This window comes from Lepidochelys kempii, chromosome 2 (genome assembly GCF_965140265.1).
Source record: "Lepidochelys kempii isolate rLepKem1 chromosome 2, rLepKem1.hap2, whole genome shotgun sequence".
NCBI classification, from domain to species: domain Eukaryota; kingdom Metazoa; phylum Chordata; order Testudines; family Cheloniidae; genus Lepidochelys; species Lepidochelys kempii.
In genome coordinates this window covers 48,840,508-48,858,698 of record NC_133257.1, presented here as the reverse complement: position 1 = coordinate 48,858,698, position 18,191 = coordinate 48,840,508, and the positions used below count along the sequence as shown (strand labels likewise).

General features: G+C 43.1%; 1 protein-coding gene across 1 annotated transcript in view; it reads right to left on the bottom strand.

Annotated features, from left to right (window-relative positions):
• Nucleotides 1-1,246: 1,246 nt before the first annotated feature.
• Nucleotides 1,247-18,191, bottom strand: part of RMDN1 (regulator of microtubule dynamics 1) — a 29,845-nt gene continuing 12,900 nt past the window's right edge. The window contains 6 exon segments of the mRNA XM_073330651.1: nt 1,247-1,394; nt 3,459-3,592; nt 7,339-7,369; nt 12,958-13,045; nt 15,977-16,032; nt 17,405-17,494. Coding sequence (XP_073186752.1) covers nt 1,356-1,394; nt 3,459-3,592; nt 7,339-7,369; nt 12,958-13,045; nt 15,977-16,032; nt 17,405-17,494 — 438 coding nt within the window. The 3' untranslated portion in view covers nt 1,247-1,355.

The following is an 18,191-nucleotide window of genomic DNA, read 5'->3' as shown; positions in this document are numbered from 1 at the left end:
TAGAGGGTCCCAGGGTTGGGACCCAGAGGAGTGGGTGGGATGGCCTGGGTCCCCCCCCTTGCACTGCACCTGGCTGTGGAGGTGCATAGTCAATACAGACTGCAACTTGCCCCTGAAGTGAGGGGCTAGACCAGGGATCTCAAACTCAAATCACCAGGAGGGCCACACGAGGACTAGTACATTAGCCCGAGGGCTGCATCACTGAAACCCCGCTGCCCCTGGCCCTACTCCCACTCCACCCCTTCCAGGGAGAGCAACCCGGCAGCCTCTGGAACCTTCAGACTGGTGACCAGAATTCAGCACCTTCGTTAGGTGGCAGCAAGTCCCACTGCTTGGTGTGAGTGGGACACAGGGCTGAGTAAGCAGATGGTGTGATACTTTCCCTCCCCAGGATCAAATGCTTCAACTGCCTGATTCTCAAAAACCAAAACCCTTTCTCACACCTCACTGGGTACAAAAGGTCCCAGACAAATGTTAGTCATATTTTTTTGTGTACAAAAAAACTAAACGTATGATACACTGAATTTTGAGTCAAAACCAGGGTTTTTGTACTGCATGGGCATGATGCGCAAAAGAGGAGGTGTATGGTGGGGAACATAATCAAATAGGTTAGATCTAAGGTCCCCCTGAGACATGTACAAGCTTTTGTCAGTGCTTCTCCAGTTCTTTTATTCAGTGGACCATTTTCAAAGCCCTTCACAATTCTGTTCTCTTCATTATCCATTTTTGCCTCTTCATCATTGTGCTTCTTCCAGCTCCTTCCTCCTCTCAAGCAACAAGGTCATGAGAGGCTCATGCTTAATGTTTTCTTCCACACCATGCCTAGAAATGTCCTTCCTGAACTGATGCATGTAAGGCTATTAGTTTCTTCCCTCCCCTCACTTTGAGAGGGCCACGGACAGTAAGCTACCATATGACGACAGAGCTGTGGGAAAATTAGTATTTACTCAATTTTATACACATTTTATATCTGATTGTTTCTCTTTCATACTTCATATACTGTAGGTTTTCTTAGGCCTGTGTGCCCACATGCATCAGCAAAGATAACATCTATGTCTGTCCATGCAACACCTAGCCAAATATTAAATGAGATTTCCCCACTATATTCTGAAACCAATGCATCATTCTGCAGAGCAGTTTGAGAACTCTTGCTGTTCAGTATATCTTTTTATAGAAATTACATTCTTCTACAGTTCACATGGTATCTAGTAGTTGACAACAGCTTTTTACTAAAGATATACAGTGGTAAGGTGACATTTAATTTTAATAACAGCCACAGTAGAACAAGCGCTGGGTATTTTGTCCTGTGCTTTAGGCACATTTAATGTAGTTTCTTCTTAATAGTTTAGTTCTTGTCATATAGAATTGAGCAGTTCCACAGCTTCTTTTTGTACCTAAATTTTAAAAAAATGTGATGGTGAACAAAACAATACTATTATTTACAGGCTTTCCTATAGCACTTATGCCCATAGTATCCAAGTGCCTCACAATTCCCCTGTAAGACAAGTGTTATCTTAAAGATGTAGAAACCAGGGTATAGAAGTTGAGTGATTTACTCGGTATCATATTGGACCCTCATAGCACAACCATGAATGGAACTTCGACCTCTGCTGATTCCCGGCCTAGTCCCTTACCTGCAGTACTTCCTCTCTAAACATTCATTTACTATACACTAACTCTCTTCCTTGTATTTAAGTCGAATGCACAATAGCAGAAACAATTAGCACTTACTTATAGGAACTGCCATAATAAAACAGCACCAGGTGGATCTGTTATCCCATCACTGACAGTAACTAAGACAGACATTTCAGAGCCAACAAACAGCTAATGGGCAAGTTTGTGAAGTCAGCTGTGTTTCTAGGACTCAGGGCCTGCCACTCCATCATTCAATATTTTAGTAACCCTGGCTATAAGAAGCTAGACTTACACTAATAGTTGTTTGCAGCATATACATGGTCATGTGGCAATTTGTTGCGCACTGTGGAATAAACTGTGTTCACAACTTTTAACTTCTGAATCTGACATTTCTCCCAGTCTCTATTCACGCCTAAGTTAATGGCATCTAGTTTGCAAATTAATTCCAGTTCAGCAGTTTCTTGTTGGAGTCTGTTTTTGAAGCTTTTCTGTTGCAAAACTGCCACCTTTAAGTCTGCTACTGAGCGACCAGAGAGGTTGAAGTGTTCTCCCACTGGTTTTTGAATGTTATGATTCCTGATATCAGATGTGTGTCCATTTATTCTTAACTTGGGCTTGAATAGGGACTGGGAGTGGCTTGGTCATTACACAAATTGAATCTATTTCCCCATGTTAAGTATCTTCACACCTTTTTGTCAACTGTCTGAAATGGGCCATCTTGATTATCTACAAAAGTTCTTTTTCTCCTGCTGATAACAGCTCATCTTAATTAATTAGCCTCTTAGAGTTGGTATGGCAACTTCCACCTTTTCATGTTCTCTGTATGTATATATATCTTCTTACTCTATGTTCCATTCTATGCATCTGATGAAGTGGGCTGTAGCCCACGACAGCTTATGCTCAAATAATTTTGTTAGTCTCTAAGGTGCCACAAGTACTCCTGTTTTTTTTACTGAAATGTCAGTGCTTCCTCAGATGACATAGGGACAACAGGTCCTGAGTGCCGTGACTCAGGTTAGAGACAAATAAGCTTATCTAGTCACAGTAGGCTCTCCCTGCAGATACCAGGCTAAGTGCTAAACAAGACTCATTATATATCAGAGACAGAGAGCCTCCAGTGGAAAAGGAAATTTGTTCTTTGCTTGTAAATTAGATTTCTGCAAGAGGCTCCCTGTTCAAAATGCCCCACTACTTGGTTGTTCTGTGATGAATCCTGTTTGCACAGTTAAGTGAATGTAGCTTTACAGTTCTCGGTAGCTGTCGTGGGTTTTTGGGTGGGAGGAGGGGAGTGCGGGAAGGATATGCCTATTTTTAAAGACGAGTTTGCTAGATAAGACACGGCCTGGAGCCCTGAGGAGATAATCCTGTTATCAGAATTATCTTTAGCAGCTGAACATACAACACTTTTATGTATACCTACTGGTAGTACATTCTCTGACAAACTCTTGAATCCTAGTGTCTCTTCAGCTCCAACAAAAACTTGGGTATTTATAATAGAACAGGTTTCAGAGTAGCAGCTGTGTTAGTCTGTATTCGCAAAAAGAAAAGGAGGACTTGTGGCACCTTAGAGACTAACCAATTTATTTGAGCATAAGCATAGGACAGTAAGGTTGGACAAGTTTTAATACCATAAAATCTCATTTTTTTCATTTTAATAGATTACTGGGTCGGAGAGGCAAAGATTCAGAGAAATGTGGTTATTAACGCATTACGATTCGTTGGTGCCTGAATGGGATCCAAAAGTAGTTCCAGAAGTACAATTCAGTCAAATTATTTTTACAGATGTTCAGACACATTGACAGTTCTTATATTATTTCTCCTACCTGTTTATCCTCCTCTGTATGTGCCGGATAATCCCTGGTTTTTGTTAGCCACAAGAGGGCCATCTTTTTGTTTTTTAACTTCAAGTATGTCTTCCCCAAAAGCAGCAAGTTTTTGCTGTAAAAGTTTGGATCAGCTGTATACAGTGACAGAAGAGTGAAAGATATTTTTGCTTCATTATATTGATTTTCGACAAAAAGCAATTGTGCACTGGTTTGAGACATTCTCTCTCGCTTTAAATGAGAACTGTAGTGAGCATGGCATACAATCCAGATCACTATATATTGTGACTTGCTGAAACATTTACACTTTCAAACTACTTAATGCAGTTATATTTTTGGCTCAAAGAGGAGCGAACCGTTGACACTGGGACAAATGTAAAGTTTTCATTTCCTGTGCTGGGCCCTGCATACTCTGGTGCCCAACAGACCCAAATTCTGCAGCCATTTCAGTTAATTGTCATTGATATGCAAATTAATGTCTGTGCAGTGTCTAGTTGGGCCATAGACTTTACAACATAAGCTTTCTGGGCAGAAAGTGTATTCTCCAAGCATCATACAGGGAGGGAATAATAATGACATTCAACAAATTACAGTAGATTCTGCTTATTCATAACTTCTTGGTTCTCAGCAAAAAGTCTCTATTATCCAGAGGTTGCCAATAAATGGAAGGCAGGTTTGCAGGGCTGCAGCCAGAGCAAGGAGTACTGGGACTTGCTTCTCTGGCTGGAGCCCCACAAACCTGCCGGCTGGGATGTAGCCAGGGTAGGAAGCACCAAGACATGCATGGTACCTCTCCCTGCAGCCCTGCACACTTGCCTGTGGCTGGGAGGGGAAGCTGAGCCCATGGTCCCACTGCCATGCCAGGGTGCAGGCTGCAGAGCACAGAGAGGCAGAGTGCAGCCCTGTGGGCCCCTGGTGCTCCCGCTCCTCATGGAAAGCCCCAGCAAGAGGGCCGCAGCCCTCCTCCCCTCCCAGTTGCAGGCATGTTTGTGGGGCTCCAGGGAAGGCATGCCAACAAGTTGTTAATAAGAGGCATCCCTGTGACCAATATCCAAATCCTATCAAAATTAACATCAGTGGGACAGGATTGGTTCTCAGCCAAATGTTGCTATTAACCAGATATTGTTAATATCGGGATTGCTATTAAGAGGCATCCACTGTAGGCACCTTTCCTCTAACGGGCAAACATCACCTTATAAAATGGGGAAATAGGTAGAAAGGGTTAGCTTGCCTAAGATCAAACAGCAAGTCAGCAGTAGGCTTTGGAACAGAACCAGGATATTCTTCTTCAGTTCCCTGTTCTAACCACCAGACCTGCTGCCTGCCTTATTCTTACTTCCGTCAAAAAGTCACTTCATATTTGCCAGGCTTCCTTTTTAAAAGTTTAAAAATTCTCCTCATTCTTATTTTTCTTTGACAAGGCCCAAATTTCAAAACTGAACTCCATAGCTGCAAGTACAAGTTTTGCTTATTTGAGGTCAATGATGTTTGCTGACATACCTATACCTTTTTCAGACAATGAGCCTTTCCGTGAGCTTGAATTAATAAAAAGCAACTCAAAGGGATAAACCTAAGATGCCATGTATCAAACATGCAGTACTGAATGATATCCTTCTTCCTACTGATTATAAACATATGATAGGGACCCACACACAGTAAATTACATGGGCATGTAATTTAACTTTGTCGAACTACTACATAAATCCTTGTTTATGTCATGCAAATCCAAAAAAACATGCTCACATTCTGCATTTCAGCTTCTCTACATCCTCTTTTTTGTCTTCGTCCTGTCTCTCTGTTCTGTTTCTGCACTAAGGGGAATTCAGTCAGTTTCCTGTGCTTGGTCTTTTAAATGGACAAGAGCCAGGAGGCAGTAACAGGGAGATTTATCCAGAACGAGGACAGCATAACAACAAGAATGATCACAAGACTACTCAGATCTTCTCTCGGAGCTGGAGTTGGACTTCAGCTGTGGTAAGGTGAGGGTGAGACACACAACTCAGCAACTTCCCTCCTGAAGTACCTTCCCTCCTGCAGGTCTTAGCATCTGCACACAAAGTTAAACCGAATAGCCAGCTAGGGTACCTCTATACTGCAATATAAATCCAGGGTTCAAACTCAGGCTTAAACCTAACCCACCTTCTGTCTACACACAGATCGTGCTAACCCAATGCTTGGATCGAGGGTCTAAGAACCTATGGGGGGTGAAGGTCCAAACCTGAGTCAAGCCAGGACTCAGGGTTCAAGCCAACCCTATTGCTTTGCTATGTGGATGCAGCCCCACTGGACTCATGGTTTGGGAGTCTGCCAACAGTATCCCGCAATCCCATGAGCTCACTTTCTTTGTCCTCTGGACAGTCAAGTTTTCCCACACTGGACCATGAACAAAGGGCCAGAGTGGCCACATTTTGGGATGGTGCTAGGAAGGATGGAATATGGGCAGCTGGACTCCGGCCCACACAAGTTAGGATCCAGGGATCAACAATTCCTAGCCTGGGGTTATAAATCAGTATAGACACTCAAGCCCTAGGTTAACAAAGCCAAGGTCTGACACCGAGTTCTACTAACCCTGAGCTTACATTGCAGTGCAGACAGACCCCTGGAGAGGGGAGACAAGTTACAGGCTAACTGGCTAAAATGGCAGGTCAAACAGTAGAGAAACAGAAGATAAAGCTTATCTTTTAAGCATTCTAACAGGCACCAACCTTAACACAGGACAGAGTTTCCCTCAATTACTTAAAAACAACCAAATTCTCTTTATAGTCAGCTCTTGGCATTTTCTTGCTAAAATTGTGCATCCACCATCACATTCTCCTGCCTGTACTAACTCTCTCACAGGCTTCTAATTCAGTGCTTTATCTATAATCTATTTTAGGGGTTTCTGCTGCTGCCCATCACTGTAGTATTAATGTGTTCTACGTAAGACAGCAATAGTGGAGTCCCTAGTGGTTCTGGCTTGCCTCTCTTTTGGGGGTAAAAAGCCTCTGTGGGATATTTTTGTTTTGTTTAAGTTGGTTGGCTGATTTTTCTCAGGGATATTTTTAATTTTGAGGGGGGGGGTATTTTAGTTAAATGGGGGTGTCAGTGTCCTGTCATGCTAGCTGTGGTGGAAAGACGTTTTCAAAGAAGCCTCAGATTAAATTAGCTGCAGCTGGGCAAGCTACAATTCAGCAGCTGCTAGTCAGGTTGTACTGGGTAAATCATTCCCTCTCGGGGCCCAGCCACTGTTTCTCCACGTCAGGTGTGGGGGGAATTCAAAAAGATTTCCTTTTGTTAGGAGACTCTCTTTGTTCCCAGTTGTATTTAAGCTGACCCTTAAGCAAGGAAAGGAAAAGTTTTCATTCAGATTCTGGTAATTGAGCAATGCAATTCCTAATTCACTTCATGCACAAGTAGAGCTGGTCAAAAAAGAAAAAACTTTTTACTGATTTTTTCCCCCCAACCAGCTGTACTCATGAGTAAGAAAGAAAAATTGTCTGAACTGGTTCTTTGCTTTTTCAAATGCTGCCCACTGGAAATGCCATATATAACTGGAAATATTACATTGCTACAAATGGTATGCATACATTTCACTATATAGTTCATTTTTAGAAATAGTTCAATCAAATTGAAGGCTACTGAATAACTTTGCAATTGGTTAAAATCATCACATCATAATTCACCACAGCTCTGCTGCATAAGGGGGGGGGGGGGGGGAGAGGGAAGAGCATGCCATATAACTTAGGTCTAATGAGCTGAATGGTGTGGCCAGGGACCTCGAACCTATGTTTCAACAGTACATATGCTACTACATCTTTAACCCCTGGGAATTTGCTTGCTTGTTTTGGATCACCAAGGGCAAGAGACTCATTCTACTACAAACAAACTATACAAAAATTACCTTCTTCAGCCTTGTGAAAGTAACTTAGGGCCTGGAAAAGATAAGGGTCTAAGTTAGTATTGCAATGTTGAATGACTTTAAATCCACAGAATCAATTTATTCCTGAGAACACCCACCTGTACAAGAAGGCTGGTTTTTTTTTTAAATTGAGATACCGTTGGTTATCTATTGTCAACAGAACACAGAGACAAACAGCCTTATAATATATATTTAACTACCACAAAGTTGGACTTTTTAAATGCCAATATTTAAAAAGGGCTCTAGAGGGGATCCTGACAATTACAGACCAGTAAGTCTAACGTCAGTACCGGGCAAATTAGTTGAAAGCATAGTAAAGAATAAAATTGTCAGACACGCAGAAAAACATAAATAGTTGCGCAAAAGTCAAACATAGTTTCTGTAAAGGGAAATCATGTCTTACTAATCTGTTAAGAGTTCTTTGAAGGGGTCAACAAACATATGGACAAGGGGGATCCAGTGGACATAGTATACTTAGATTTCCAGAAAGCCTTTGACAAGGTCCCTCACCAAAGGCTCTTAAGTAAATTAAGTTGTCATGGGATAAGAGGGAAGATCCTTTCATGGATTGAGAACTGGTTAAAAGACAGGGAACGAAGGGTAGGAATAGACCGTAAATTTTCAGAATGGAGAGGGATAACTAATGGTGTTCCCCAATGATCAGTCCTAGGACCAATCCTATTCAACTTATTCACAAATGATCTGGAGAAAGGGGTAAACAGTTAAGTGGCAAAGTTTGCAGATGATACTAAACTGCTCAAGATAGTTAAGACCAAAGCAGACTGTGAAGAACTTCAAAAAGATTCACAAAACTAAGTGATTGGGCAACAAAATGGCAAATGAAATTTAATGTGGATAAATGTAAAGTAATGCACATTGGAAAAAATAACCCCAACTATACATACAATATGATGGGGCTAATTTAGCTACAACTAATCAGGAGAAAGATCTTGGAGTCATTATGGATAGTTCTCTGAAGACATCCACGCAGTGTGCAGCAGCAATCAAAAAAGCAAACGGGATGTTAGGAATCATCAAAAAAGGGATCGAGAATAAGATGGAGAGTATCTTATTGCCCTTATATAAATCCATGGTACGCCCACATCTTGAATACTGCATACGGATGTGGTCCCCTTATCTCAAAAAAAAATATACTGGCATTAGAAAAGGTTCAGAAAAGGGTAACTAAAATGATTAGGGGTTTGGAACAGGTCCCATATTAGGAAAGATTAAAGAGGCTAGGACTTTTCAGCTTGGAAAAGAGGAGACTAAGAGGGAATATGATAGAGGTACATAAAATCATGAGTAGTGTGAAGAAAGTGAATAAGGAAAAGTTATTTACTTGTTCCCATAATATAAGAACTAGGGGCCACCAAATGAAATTAATGGGCAGCAGGTTTAAAACAAACAGCAGGTTTAAAACAAACAAAAGGAAGTTCTTCTTCACACAGCGCACAGTCAACCTGTGGAACTCCTTGTCTAAGGAGGTTGTGAAGAGAACTGGGTTTAAAAGAGAACTGTATAAATTCATGGAGATTAAGTCCATTAATGGCTATTAGCCAGAATGGGTAAGGAATGGTGTCCCCAGCCTTTGTTGTCAGAGTGTGGAGATCACTTAATCATTACCTGTTAGGTTCACTCCCTCTGTGGCACCTGGCATTGGCCACTGTCGGTAGACAGGATACTGGGCTGGATGGACCTTTGGTCTGACCTAGTATGGCCGTTCTTATGACTGATCTCAGAACAGCTGAAGAAATATATTCTAGATCGGGGTGGGCAAACTTTTTGGCAGGAGGGCCACATCTGGGTGAGGAAATTATATGCAGGGCCATGAATGTAGGGCTGGGGCAAGGGTTGGGGTGCAGGATGCAGGAAGAGGCTCAGGGCAAGGGGCTGGGGTGTAGGAGGGGTGCAGTAGGGGGCTCAGGGCAGGGGTTGGGGTGCAGGAGGGGTTCTGGGTGTGGGCTCTGGCCCAGCGCCGCTTACCTCAAGCGGCTCTGGGGTGGCAGCAGCATGCAGCGGGGCTAAGGCAGATTCCCTGCCTGCCCTGTCCCCGAACCGTTCCCAGAAGTGGCCAGCATGTCCGGCAGTGGCTCCTGCGGGTGGGGCGGGGTGGGGTGGGGCAGGGCAGGCAGCTCCGCTGCACGCGGCCCTCACCAGGAGATACCACCCCCGAAGCTCCCATTGGCCACTGTTCCCGGCCAATGGGAGCTGTGGGGTGCAGTGACTGCCACCCTCTCCCCCAGGGGCCGCAAGTACATGGTGCTGGCCGCTTCCAGGAGCGGCACAGGGCCAGGGGAAGCAGGGAGCCTGCCTTAGCCCCTCTGCGCCACGGGGCTGGCAATCCCGTGGGCCGGATTGAAAACCCTGACGGGCCGGATCCGGCCTGCGGGATGTAGTTGGCCCTCCCCTGTTCTAGATGTATATTTGTTTTTAAAGTCACCACTCAGAATAATGCTTTTAAAAGTACCAAGTTGACAGCATTGAAGACCAAAGTCCTCCGTACACATACAACAGGATCAACACTGACAGTGACCATACAAGCTTCTCCACCCTATCACACTCCCGTGCTCCAACCCTAATGGTTTGAGAGTAATTCTGTCTCCACAACCATTTATTCCTTGGCTTAGCACCTCATCACAACTTTTGTTGGCACTAGTTATTACTGTGTTAGACTGAACCACTATCTCATTTAATAAACAGCCATCACATACTAAGTATGTTTGCTCATTGTTAATGACCTACAGGGAAAGTACTTCTAAAAACTATTTTTGAAAAAGCTGCTAAGCATCCACAAAATGCTCTTTGTGCTGTTGTTGCAGAAATCTATTTTCAGCAACATGATGACATCAGTGAGGGTGGGGTTGACGCTGAAACATACTTAACACTCTATTCATTTTTAAAGCACTACAAAACCCAGTGCCTGGTTTTGCAGAATTCAGCAATACTATGAAATCCTGGTTAACATTTTGGATTTATTCTTCTGAGGACTGAGATTTAGTGGCCACTTTATAAGCTTCATTTTCAGTTGCAAAAGCCTATTTGCTTTTTCAATTAGAACTCAAGCAACAAAAATTAGCTTTCTGCAAGGCAGCAAATCTCTTGCAGCTGCTTTCCTAGTGCTTTTTTTTGGGCGGGGGGGAGGGGACATTATTTAGTAGAGGTTATGGCCTAAATTCTGCCTGTTCCAACAGAAAACCTGAACACAGCTGCAGGAATTTAGATTTGTTCACTAAGAGCAAGGCCTGATAGGATTTTCAAAACCGAATTATTCAACTAAAAATGTAATACATTTTGTGTGATTTAATAGTTTTTTTGGGATCCCTAAGCTAACTCTGACCAAAGTTATATCGTTGAATAGAAAAAAAAAAAGCTAGCCACAGATACTTTCTGGTTGGATTAGGCTGAAAACAATTCTGCCACCACTATCCTAAGTACAAGAGGGCTTGTCTATATGAATACTTAGTCCACAGCAAACCGGGGAGCAAATCTACCTTGTACTAACCTGCCACATACTGTCTGTGTGGACACTATTGCTGTGTATGAAAAATTCCCTTTGATCTACCCCACTTTGAAATTGAAGTAGGCAACTTCTAGTGCAGGGCCGCACGCTCCACACAGACGCGCAGTGCATCTCAGGCAAGTGTAAGGTATATTTATATTCCAGCTTGTCGCACACTCTCTGTGTGGGCAAGCCCTTATACAGCAGGCAACGTGCTCTAGTACTTAAAAGCTCCTGGAGTTAGGAGAACTGTGATGTAGTCCTGGTTATGACACAGACTTCCCGTGTGGCGTCGGGCAAGTCACAAACTCTCCGGACCTCAGTTTCTTCATACATTAAAAAAAACAAAAAACAAACAAAAAAAAAAACGGTAGGAGGGAAATAATACTGGTTCTGAGATCTTATTAAGATGGGCACCTTTACACGTGTATAATAAAACATGATATAAAAAACAAAAATCACATGACCGTGGAGGACAAAGATACCTCAAGTTCAATCTGGAGGAAAACTCAAGTAGTTAAACAGTCATGAGGATGAAGAGGAAATATTTGCTTATGAAAAATGACAAAATCAGAGGGAAGCATTTTATTTTCATAGAAGGAAATGAAAATGAAAATAAAAATACTAAGTATCAAGTCAAATAATATGTAGGTATTCAGATATCATGGTGAAGAGAGCTGCACTGGAACCTAGACAGACAATTATCTGTGGTCTGTCCTAATGATAATGTGTCTCTGAGTATGCACCACTTTATGTGCTATGTGGAGGTTTGGGGGTTAATTCTCAGCTGCCCCTTGTGTGTATCTCTCATTAAATCATATACATTTGAGAGAAGGTGGTTCAATAGGTTAATGCACTAAGATAACTCCTTTTTACTGTATGTCACCAATGGAAAATAAATTGGAGGCTCTCACCGTAGTCTCTGCATGTATTTCTTATGGACCTAACATCAAGCTTTCAGAGCCCCACAGTCCAAAAGGATATTTGTTAGAAAATAATGTCATTAGTCACTTTGTGACTGTTCTAGACAAGGCCTGACTTGAGAAGAAACAAATTAACGTTTGTTGTTTTCACATGGAATCTTGCATATTTCTAACAAGTCAACTTCATCAGCTCCAAATCTATATTTAATCCATCAGTACAATTTTGTATATGACTGCATCTGTATTGTTCAGCATTCTGAGCACTTCTGGAAGGTGAGCTTTATTAGTACAATTATTACTAGTACATGTTAGTGCAGGGGTGGGCAAACTATGGCCTGCAGGTCAGATCTGGCCCCTTAGGGCTCTGAATCCGGCCTGTGAATTTGCCACCCCCGTGCTGCTCCGGAAAGCGGCCGGCACCACGTCCCTGTGGCCCCTGGGGAAATGGGGGCAGAGGACTCCACGCGCTGCTCTTGCCTGTGAGTACCTCCCCTGAAGCTCCCATTGGCCGGGAACGGGGAACCTTGGCCAATGGGAGTTTTGGGGGAGGTACCCATAGGAGCGCAGAGCCCTCTGCGCCCCCTCCCCAGAGCCTGCAGGGACATGGTGCCGGCCGCTTCCCAGAGCAGCGGGGGGGCCGGAGCAGGCAGGCAGGGAGCCTGCCCTGGCCTTGGTGCACGCTGCTGCCATACCGGAGCCGCTCCAGATAAGCGGTGCCGGGCTGGAGCCCGCACCCTGAACCCCTCCTGCACCCCAACTCCCTGCCCTGAGCCCCCTGCCGCACCCTTCCTGCACCCCAACCCTCTGCCCCGAACGCCCTGCCACACCGTGCACCCCAACCCCGAGCCCCCGCCAAACCCTGCACCCCAACCTCCTGCACTCCTCACCATTCCCTGCACCACTGCCCTGAGACCCCTTCCACACTGTGCACCCCCTCCTACACCCCAATCCCCTTCCTTGAGCCCCCCCCCGCACTCCATGCCCCAACCCCTTGCCCTGAGCCCCTTCCTGCACACCGCAGCCCTTCCCACACCCCAACCCTACATTCATGGCCCTGCAAGCAATTTCCCCACGCCGATGTGGCCCTCAGGCCAAAAAATTTGCCCACCCCTGTGTTAGTGGCTTCTTGTTTTTGCTAAGAAAAGTCTATGGGGAACAAATATTTGCATATAGTACCTCTTCATAGGTGGAGGTTGGTGGTGTTGCAAATAGCATTGCAGCTATTTTGCTTTGGTACCATGGCATTTCAGCAAATGAGTAACACCTGGAGCAAAAGCAAAAAGGTTTTATATATTTTACATGTCTCCTTTATTTTGAGGTTCATACTTTTAGGGAGTTGAAGAACCCCCAAATGTCAAAGTTTGTCATCCTGCCAAGAACCCACAATTGTGAATAACTGCAATGATATTATTTGGTCTTTGAATGAGTAATTACAATAAGATACTTAAATTAAAAACAAATTGAAACAATTGTTGTAGAAGACATAACCACTCTGCTAAAGAAGTTTAGCGCCTCCATTGCTGCTAATCGCTACTGCATAATAAAGATAAAAATCCAACTTTTAGCACAAAGTTTACAACATAGCCTATAGCTTGATTTTACTGAGAAAAATCAAGTAGTTAAAGCTATCACTCCATCCAGATCCAGCCTTATGGCTTTTACTACAGTAATTTAACCATATACTGTATGCATTTGTAAATTTTTGTAATAACCATATAAAACTGAATGTCAGCCTGACCTAAACATTAGCTTGCTCCTCTTGATTACTTAATTAAAAAAAACCCAAAACAGTACTCTTGAGAGCCTATATGTTCTACAGCCATGAGTACAGGACTACGAGTCAAACTCCTGAGTTCTAATCCTGGCTCCGCCAGTTGATTAAGTCCCTGTTCCTTACCTCACTTTCCCCATTTGCAGAATGGAAACAGTCATTACTTGCCCATGGGGAAGCTATAAGGGTTAACATTTGTAAAGAGTTTTAAACATGTAAAGTGCAGCATACGTAATATTGATAATGTTTGTAACACCATATTCCAGAAACACATCTGACACGATTAGCCTTGATTTGTTAAGAAAACAATATTTGAAATTCCTCATATGAACATGCAGCCTGATTTCTGGGGGAGGGGAAGGGAACAGGTGTGGTAAAGGTCTAGAAACTTATTTAAGCCTGAGTGTTGGAAAGTAGACACCCAAATGGGGTACAGTAGCAAAGCCTTGGTAGAATGCTGTTGGCAAACATTTGTGATGCCAGTGCAGGATGAAAGAGAAGGGGAGCGAGAGGAAGGAACTGATCCAATAATTTACTGAGATTTTTAATCCCAATGTGATAGGAATGTAGGGACTCCCAATTCTCAGAACAAAAATGATACAATTCGGCAGTACTTCACTACCCAAGTAGTGACACACAATTCCCTCTTCTCAGCTTTTCCCTACAGTTTTCCTGGGTCAACTGAGTCGGGCTCAGGGGGCTCACGCTGGGCAATCCCTACCACTTCTAGATGTCTGAACGACAAGAGGCTGCCTCAGAGCTGGCCTGTAGGCTCCCCCAGAGTGCTGGGTGGCAACAGTTGCTGCCTCCGCTCCCAGAAAAATAAGTTCTCAGACTACTCCAGGAAGTCAGACTACTTTGGAGCTAGGCTGTAACTTAGGAAAGGCAAGTAGGGAAAGATCATAAAAAACTTAGGGTGGAAAGCCGGAGCTTGTTAGGTTCCCGAGACCAGAAATAAGCCTTTGCAAGGAACAATTGGTGGGCTTGGCACTGATTCCACATATCCCTTCTTATCCTCTTCACTTTCATCATCTTCTGTGGGTACGTCTACACAGAAAAATAAAAAAACAAACCCAAGACTCAGGAGCCTGGGTCAACTGACTCAGGTTTGTGGGGCTCATGCAGTGGGACTAAAAATAGCACTGTAGATGTTCCTGTTCAGGCTGGAGCCTGGACTTTGAGACACTGTAACAGGGGTGGATCTCAGATCCCAGGCTCCCACTCCAGCAGAAATGTCTATACTGGTATTTTTAGCTCAGTAGCGTGAGCCTAAGTCAGCTGACCCAGGCTGTGACTCACTGTGGCTGGTGGGTTATTTCACTGTAGACATACTATGGCATTCTAAAGATTTCTTGTACAGTGCTAAGTGGCTTTGGGCTCTCTGACAGATCTAGAAAAAGGAGGAGGAAGCGCTGCATCTGGACTCAAAACATGCCACAAACTTTCAATATCGTGTGAGAACATTTCAGAAAAAGCACTGACACAATGGGAATGGGGAAAGGGAGCCCCCATGTGGCTATACAGGTCACAGCTGGCCCAGATTTTTCTGGTAGAATGGATTTTTTCTGTCTACTGTGTTTCTCAGGCTAGCTCTCTCTCTCTCTCTCTCTCCTTCACAGCTTCTCTCTCATATGCTTTCCTCTGACTGATGCATCTAGTGTACACACACTCACTGACAGAGAAAATTGCCAGGTGTCCAGCCAAGGTGCTTCTGCACAACATGTGGTGTTTGTACTAAAGTTAAATTCCCAGCTCTTCACCTCCCATTCATCAATGATGGGCAGTGACAATCAGATTGATTCTCATTCCTTCTACATTTTCAGACTCACATTAATGCTAAAATAAATAAAAATTCAGAGTTCTTAAAAATGTAATAGCGTATTTAGATAGCAAGACAGTGTACATTTTTTGTTTCAGAATATCAATCCGTCCTATCTGCCCTCACACCAATCTTTGCAAGCACCTTAATTCATAGCATACATTTAAATTTTAAATTCTGTCTCTTTTGAAGTCAACGGCAAAAGGCACTATGAGTTTGACACTCCCAACACCTCTGAGGCAGACACACAGAAACACTCTATTAATAGTGTCCTCAATTTCTGATGCCTGCTGTGAAAATAAACTGAAGTCTGCAACTTATTCTTCTGTATTCCAATGAACTAGAACTAAAACAAGGTCACTGAGCAGTTAGTTTCACCTTCGGAGTTATATTAAAACTTGGATGGCCAGAGTCTTTCAAATAACTCAGGACAACTTTCAAAAGATTTTCATGAGTGGATTTCAAGTCATTTAGCAGCTCTACACATTTCTGCAAGTCATTTAACATTGCTCAAACATTTTATATTCCACCTACAAATAAAAGTGCTAGAGGCTTTTCTTTTTTGTCACAAGCTAACTCTGGTTTGAAGAAATTATCAGTCTTACCAAATGCCCATAAGGTGAATTGAGGTAGCATCTTTAGGATTCAGTTCAATGGCTTTCTAACAAAAAAAAAAAAAGAGATGTAAAAGGTTGTTTCACCAGATCTGGCTTAAGAACACCAAAAAATGCACCCATAGTTGTCTCCTTCTATTTCATTGGTGTGAAATGCAAACAACTGCAGAGAGGTACAGTATTTGGTATTCTCTATCTAATCTGAGCTCCTTATCTTTATGTCTAAAAAGCCTTTTTTCAAGTGTTTGATCATGTCAGTACGTTCAGGTTTTGATACAGCTTCTGACAGCAAGTAAAATCATGTGATGCCTCAGTAGGTCTTTATTGTGCTGTATTTTCTCCAATATTTGTCCTTCAGTAGCTACAATCTCCACTGAAAGAGCCCATGGTGACACTCAGCAGCCAAAGACCATTCTAAGATGATACACTCACTTTGCAATAGCAAAGGTCAAGCCTATATATACACTCTACTAGTTTCAGAAGCTCATATAGGGTTCAACAGTCCTCACCTTCCATTTAGAGATTTTTTTATCTTACTGGAAAGCAACTGAAGAACACAAAGCCCACAGCTACACAAAGATATATTTTTCATGTGACCTGCATACGTGTCTGCTAGCACTCAGGTCATGACCCACAGCAGCAGGGCATCTCAAGCACCCAGAGTTACAGGAAAGGCGGTGACACAACCCCTCGCTGGTCTGGATTGCATCCCAGAACGTGACAGACATCGCTGGGTGCCTCTGGAAGATGCACAGTAGGGCCTTGCTGCAACTTTTAGAAAGAAGTGGCGTACTAGCACATGCTTCTGACAGCAGCATACACAGTAACTGATTTGAGGGAGCAGGATACAGGTAGCTGGCAGACTACACTACTTTGGGCGTGTAGGTTTTACAACTATCTGAACACAAGGAGGGATCTTAGCCTGCTCCCTGCATACAGGCTGGCATGGAAAGATGCTTCTTATGGCCTTACCTCCTCTCCTAGCCCAAGTGCAACAAGCAGGTAAGACTAGCCTTTAATTAACCAACTGAAAACATTCTCTGTGCCAAGGCTCTGATGCAATTTACTGCAGGACTGTATTTTATCACCTCTCATTGCATGTGCATATGAGCCACTGAGAAAGTTATTAAGGGGACGCAGGCAAAAGAGTTGTTGATTAAGTTTCAATTGCTGGGCTAATTTTGCTCTCATTTATCTATTTTTTTAACCCACACTGACACTTCTGGTGCCTGAGGATCAGTTTGCAGGTTGCTGAGAAAACTGGTATGACTGGAAGATCAGACACAGAATTGCAATTGTCCACCCCAGAAAACAGCTGGTGACCCACCCTTCTGGGGGCTGTTACCCAGCATGTGAAAACCATTGTTCTAAAATGAAATATATTGATACTATCATACTGAAAATGCTTATTTACAATACCTGGAAGTGTTCCTTGATAACATACGCATTTGCAATTTTAGTCTTGATTCCTTCATAATCTCCAACATCACTGATGCAGATTGCATACCACTAAATTCAAAACAAAACAGGTCATTAAAAGAATATTTAATAGCGCTAATTAAAATACAATTATTGTCACCAAGTGATCAGAACAATATTACTCAAATTTTTAAAAAAAGTATTTATTAAAGTGTTGATTAATTAGCACTACTGGTTGCTTATGAGAACTGTAATTATAATGGATAATTTTAATGGTGTGAAGAACATTCCCTCATCACAGCTGACCACAGTCATGGGAGGAGCCAGGGCCTCACTATCACTAATTTGCACTGCAGCAACACTGATTGTACTTAGTTACTCCTCTCCTAACATCTGGGTCTGGGCTACTGAGGAGAGAAGAGGAACAGGAGAAGAAAAGGAGGGCAGACCCAGGAACCCTTGGAACTTGCAGCAGAGTCACTACCGTGGCACAGAGGCAACAGAATGGATCTGTGATGCATTTTCCAGGCTGATAAAGAGGGAATAGTTCAGGCATCAAGACCTCTGACCAATCATCTGCCTCTGCGGTCCTGTAGACAGAGCTTACCAACAGTCATTTTCTGCATATGAGTTTGATTTAATCTGCAAGAATCCAAATGCTGGTCCTCTTAGAAAGTGGTCATCAAATTCTCCTGGGTCTCAACTAAAAAACTAACAAATTGTGCATTGAAGAAAGCAGCATACAAGTTTGCCAGATAACCTTATAGCTGTAAAGGTTACAGCAAAA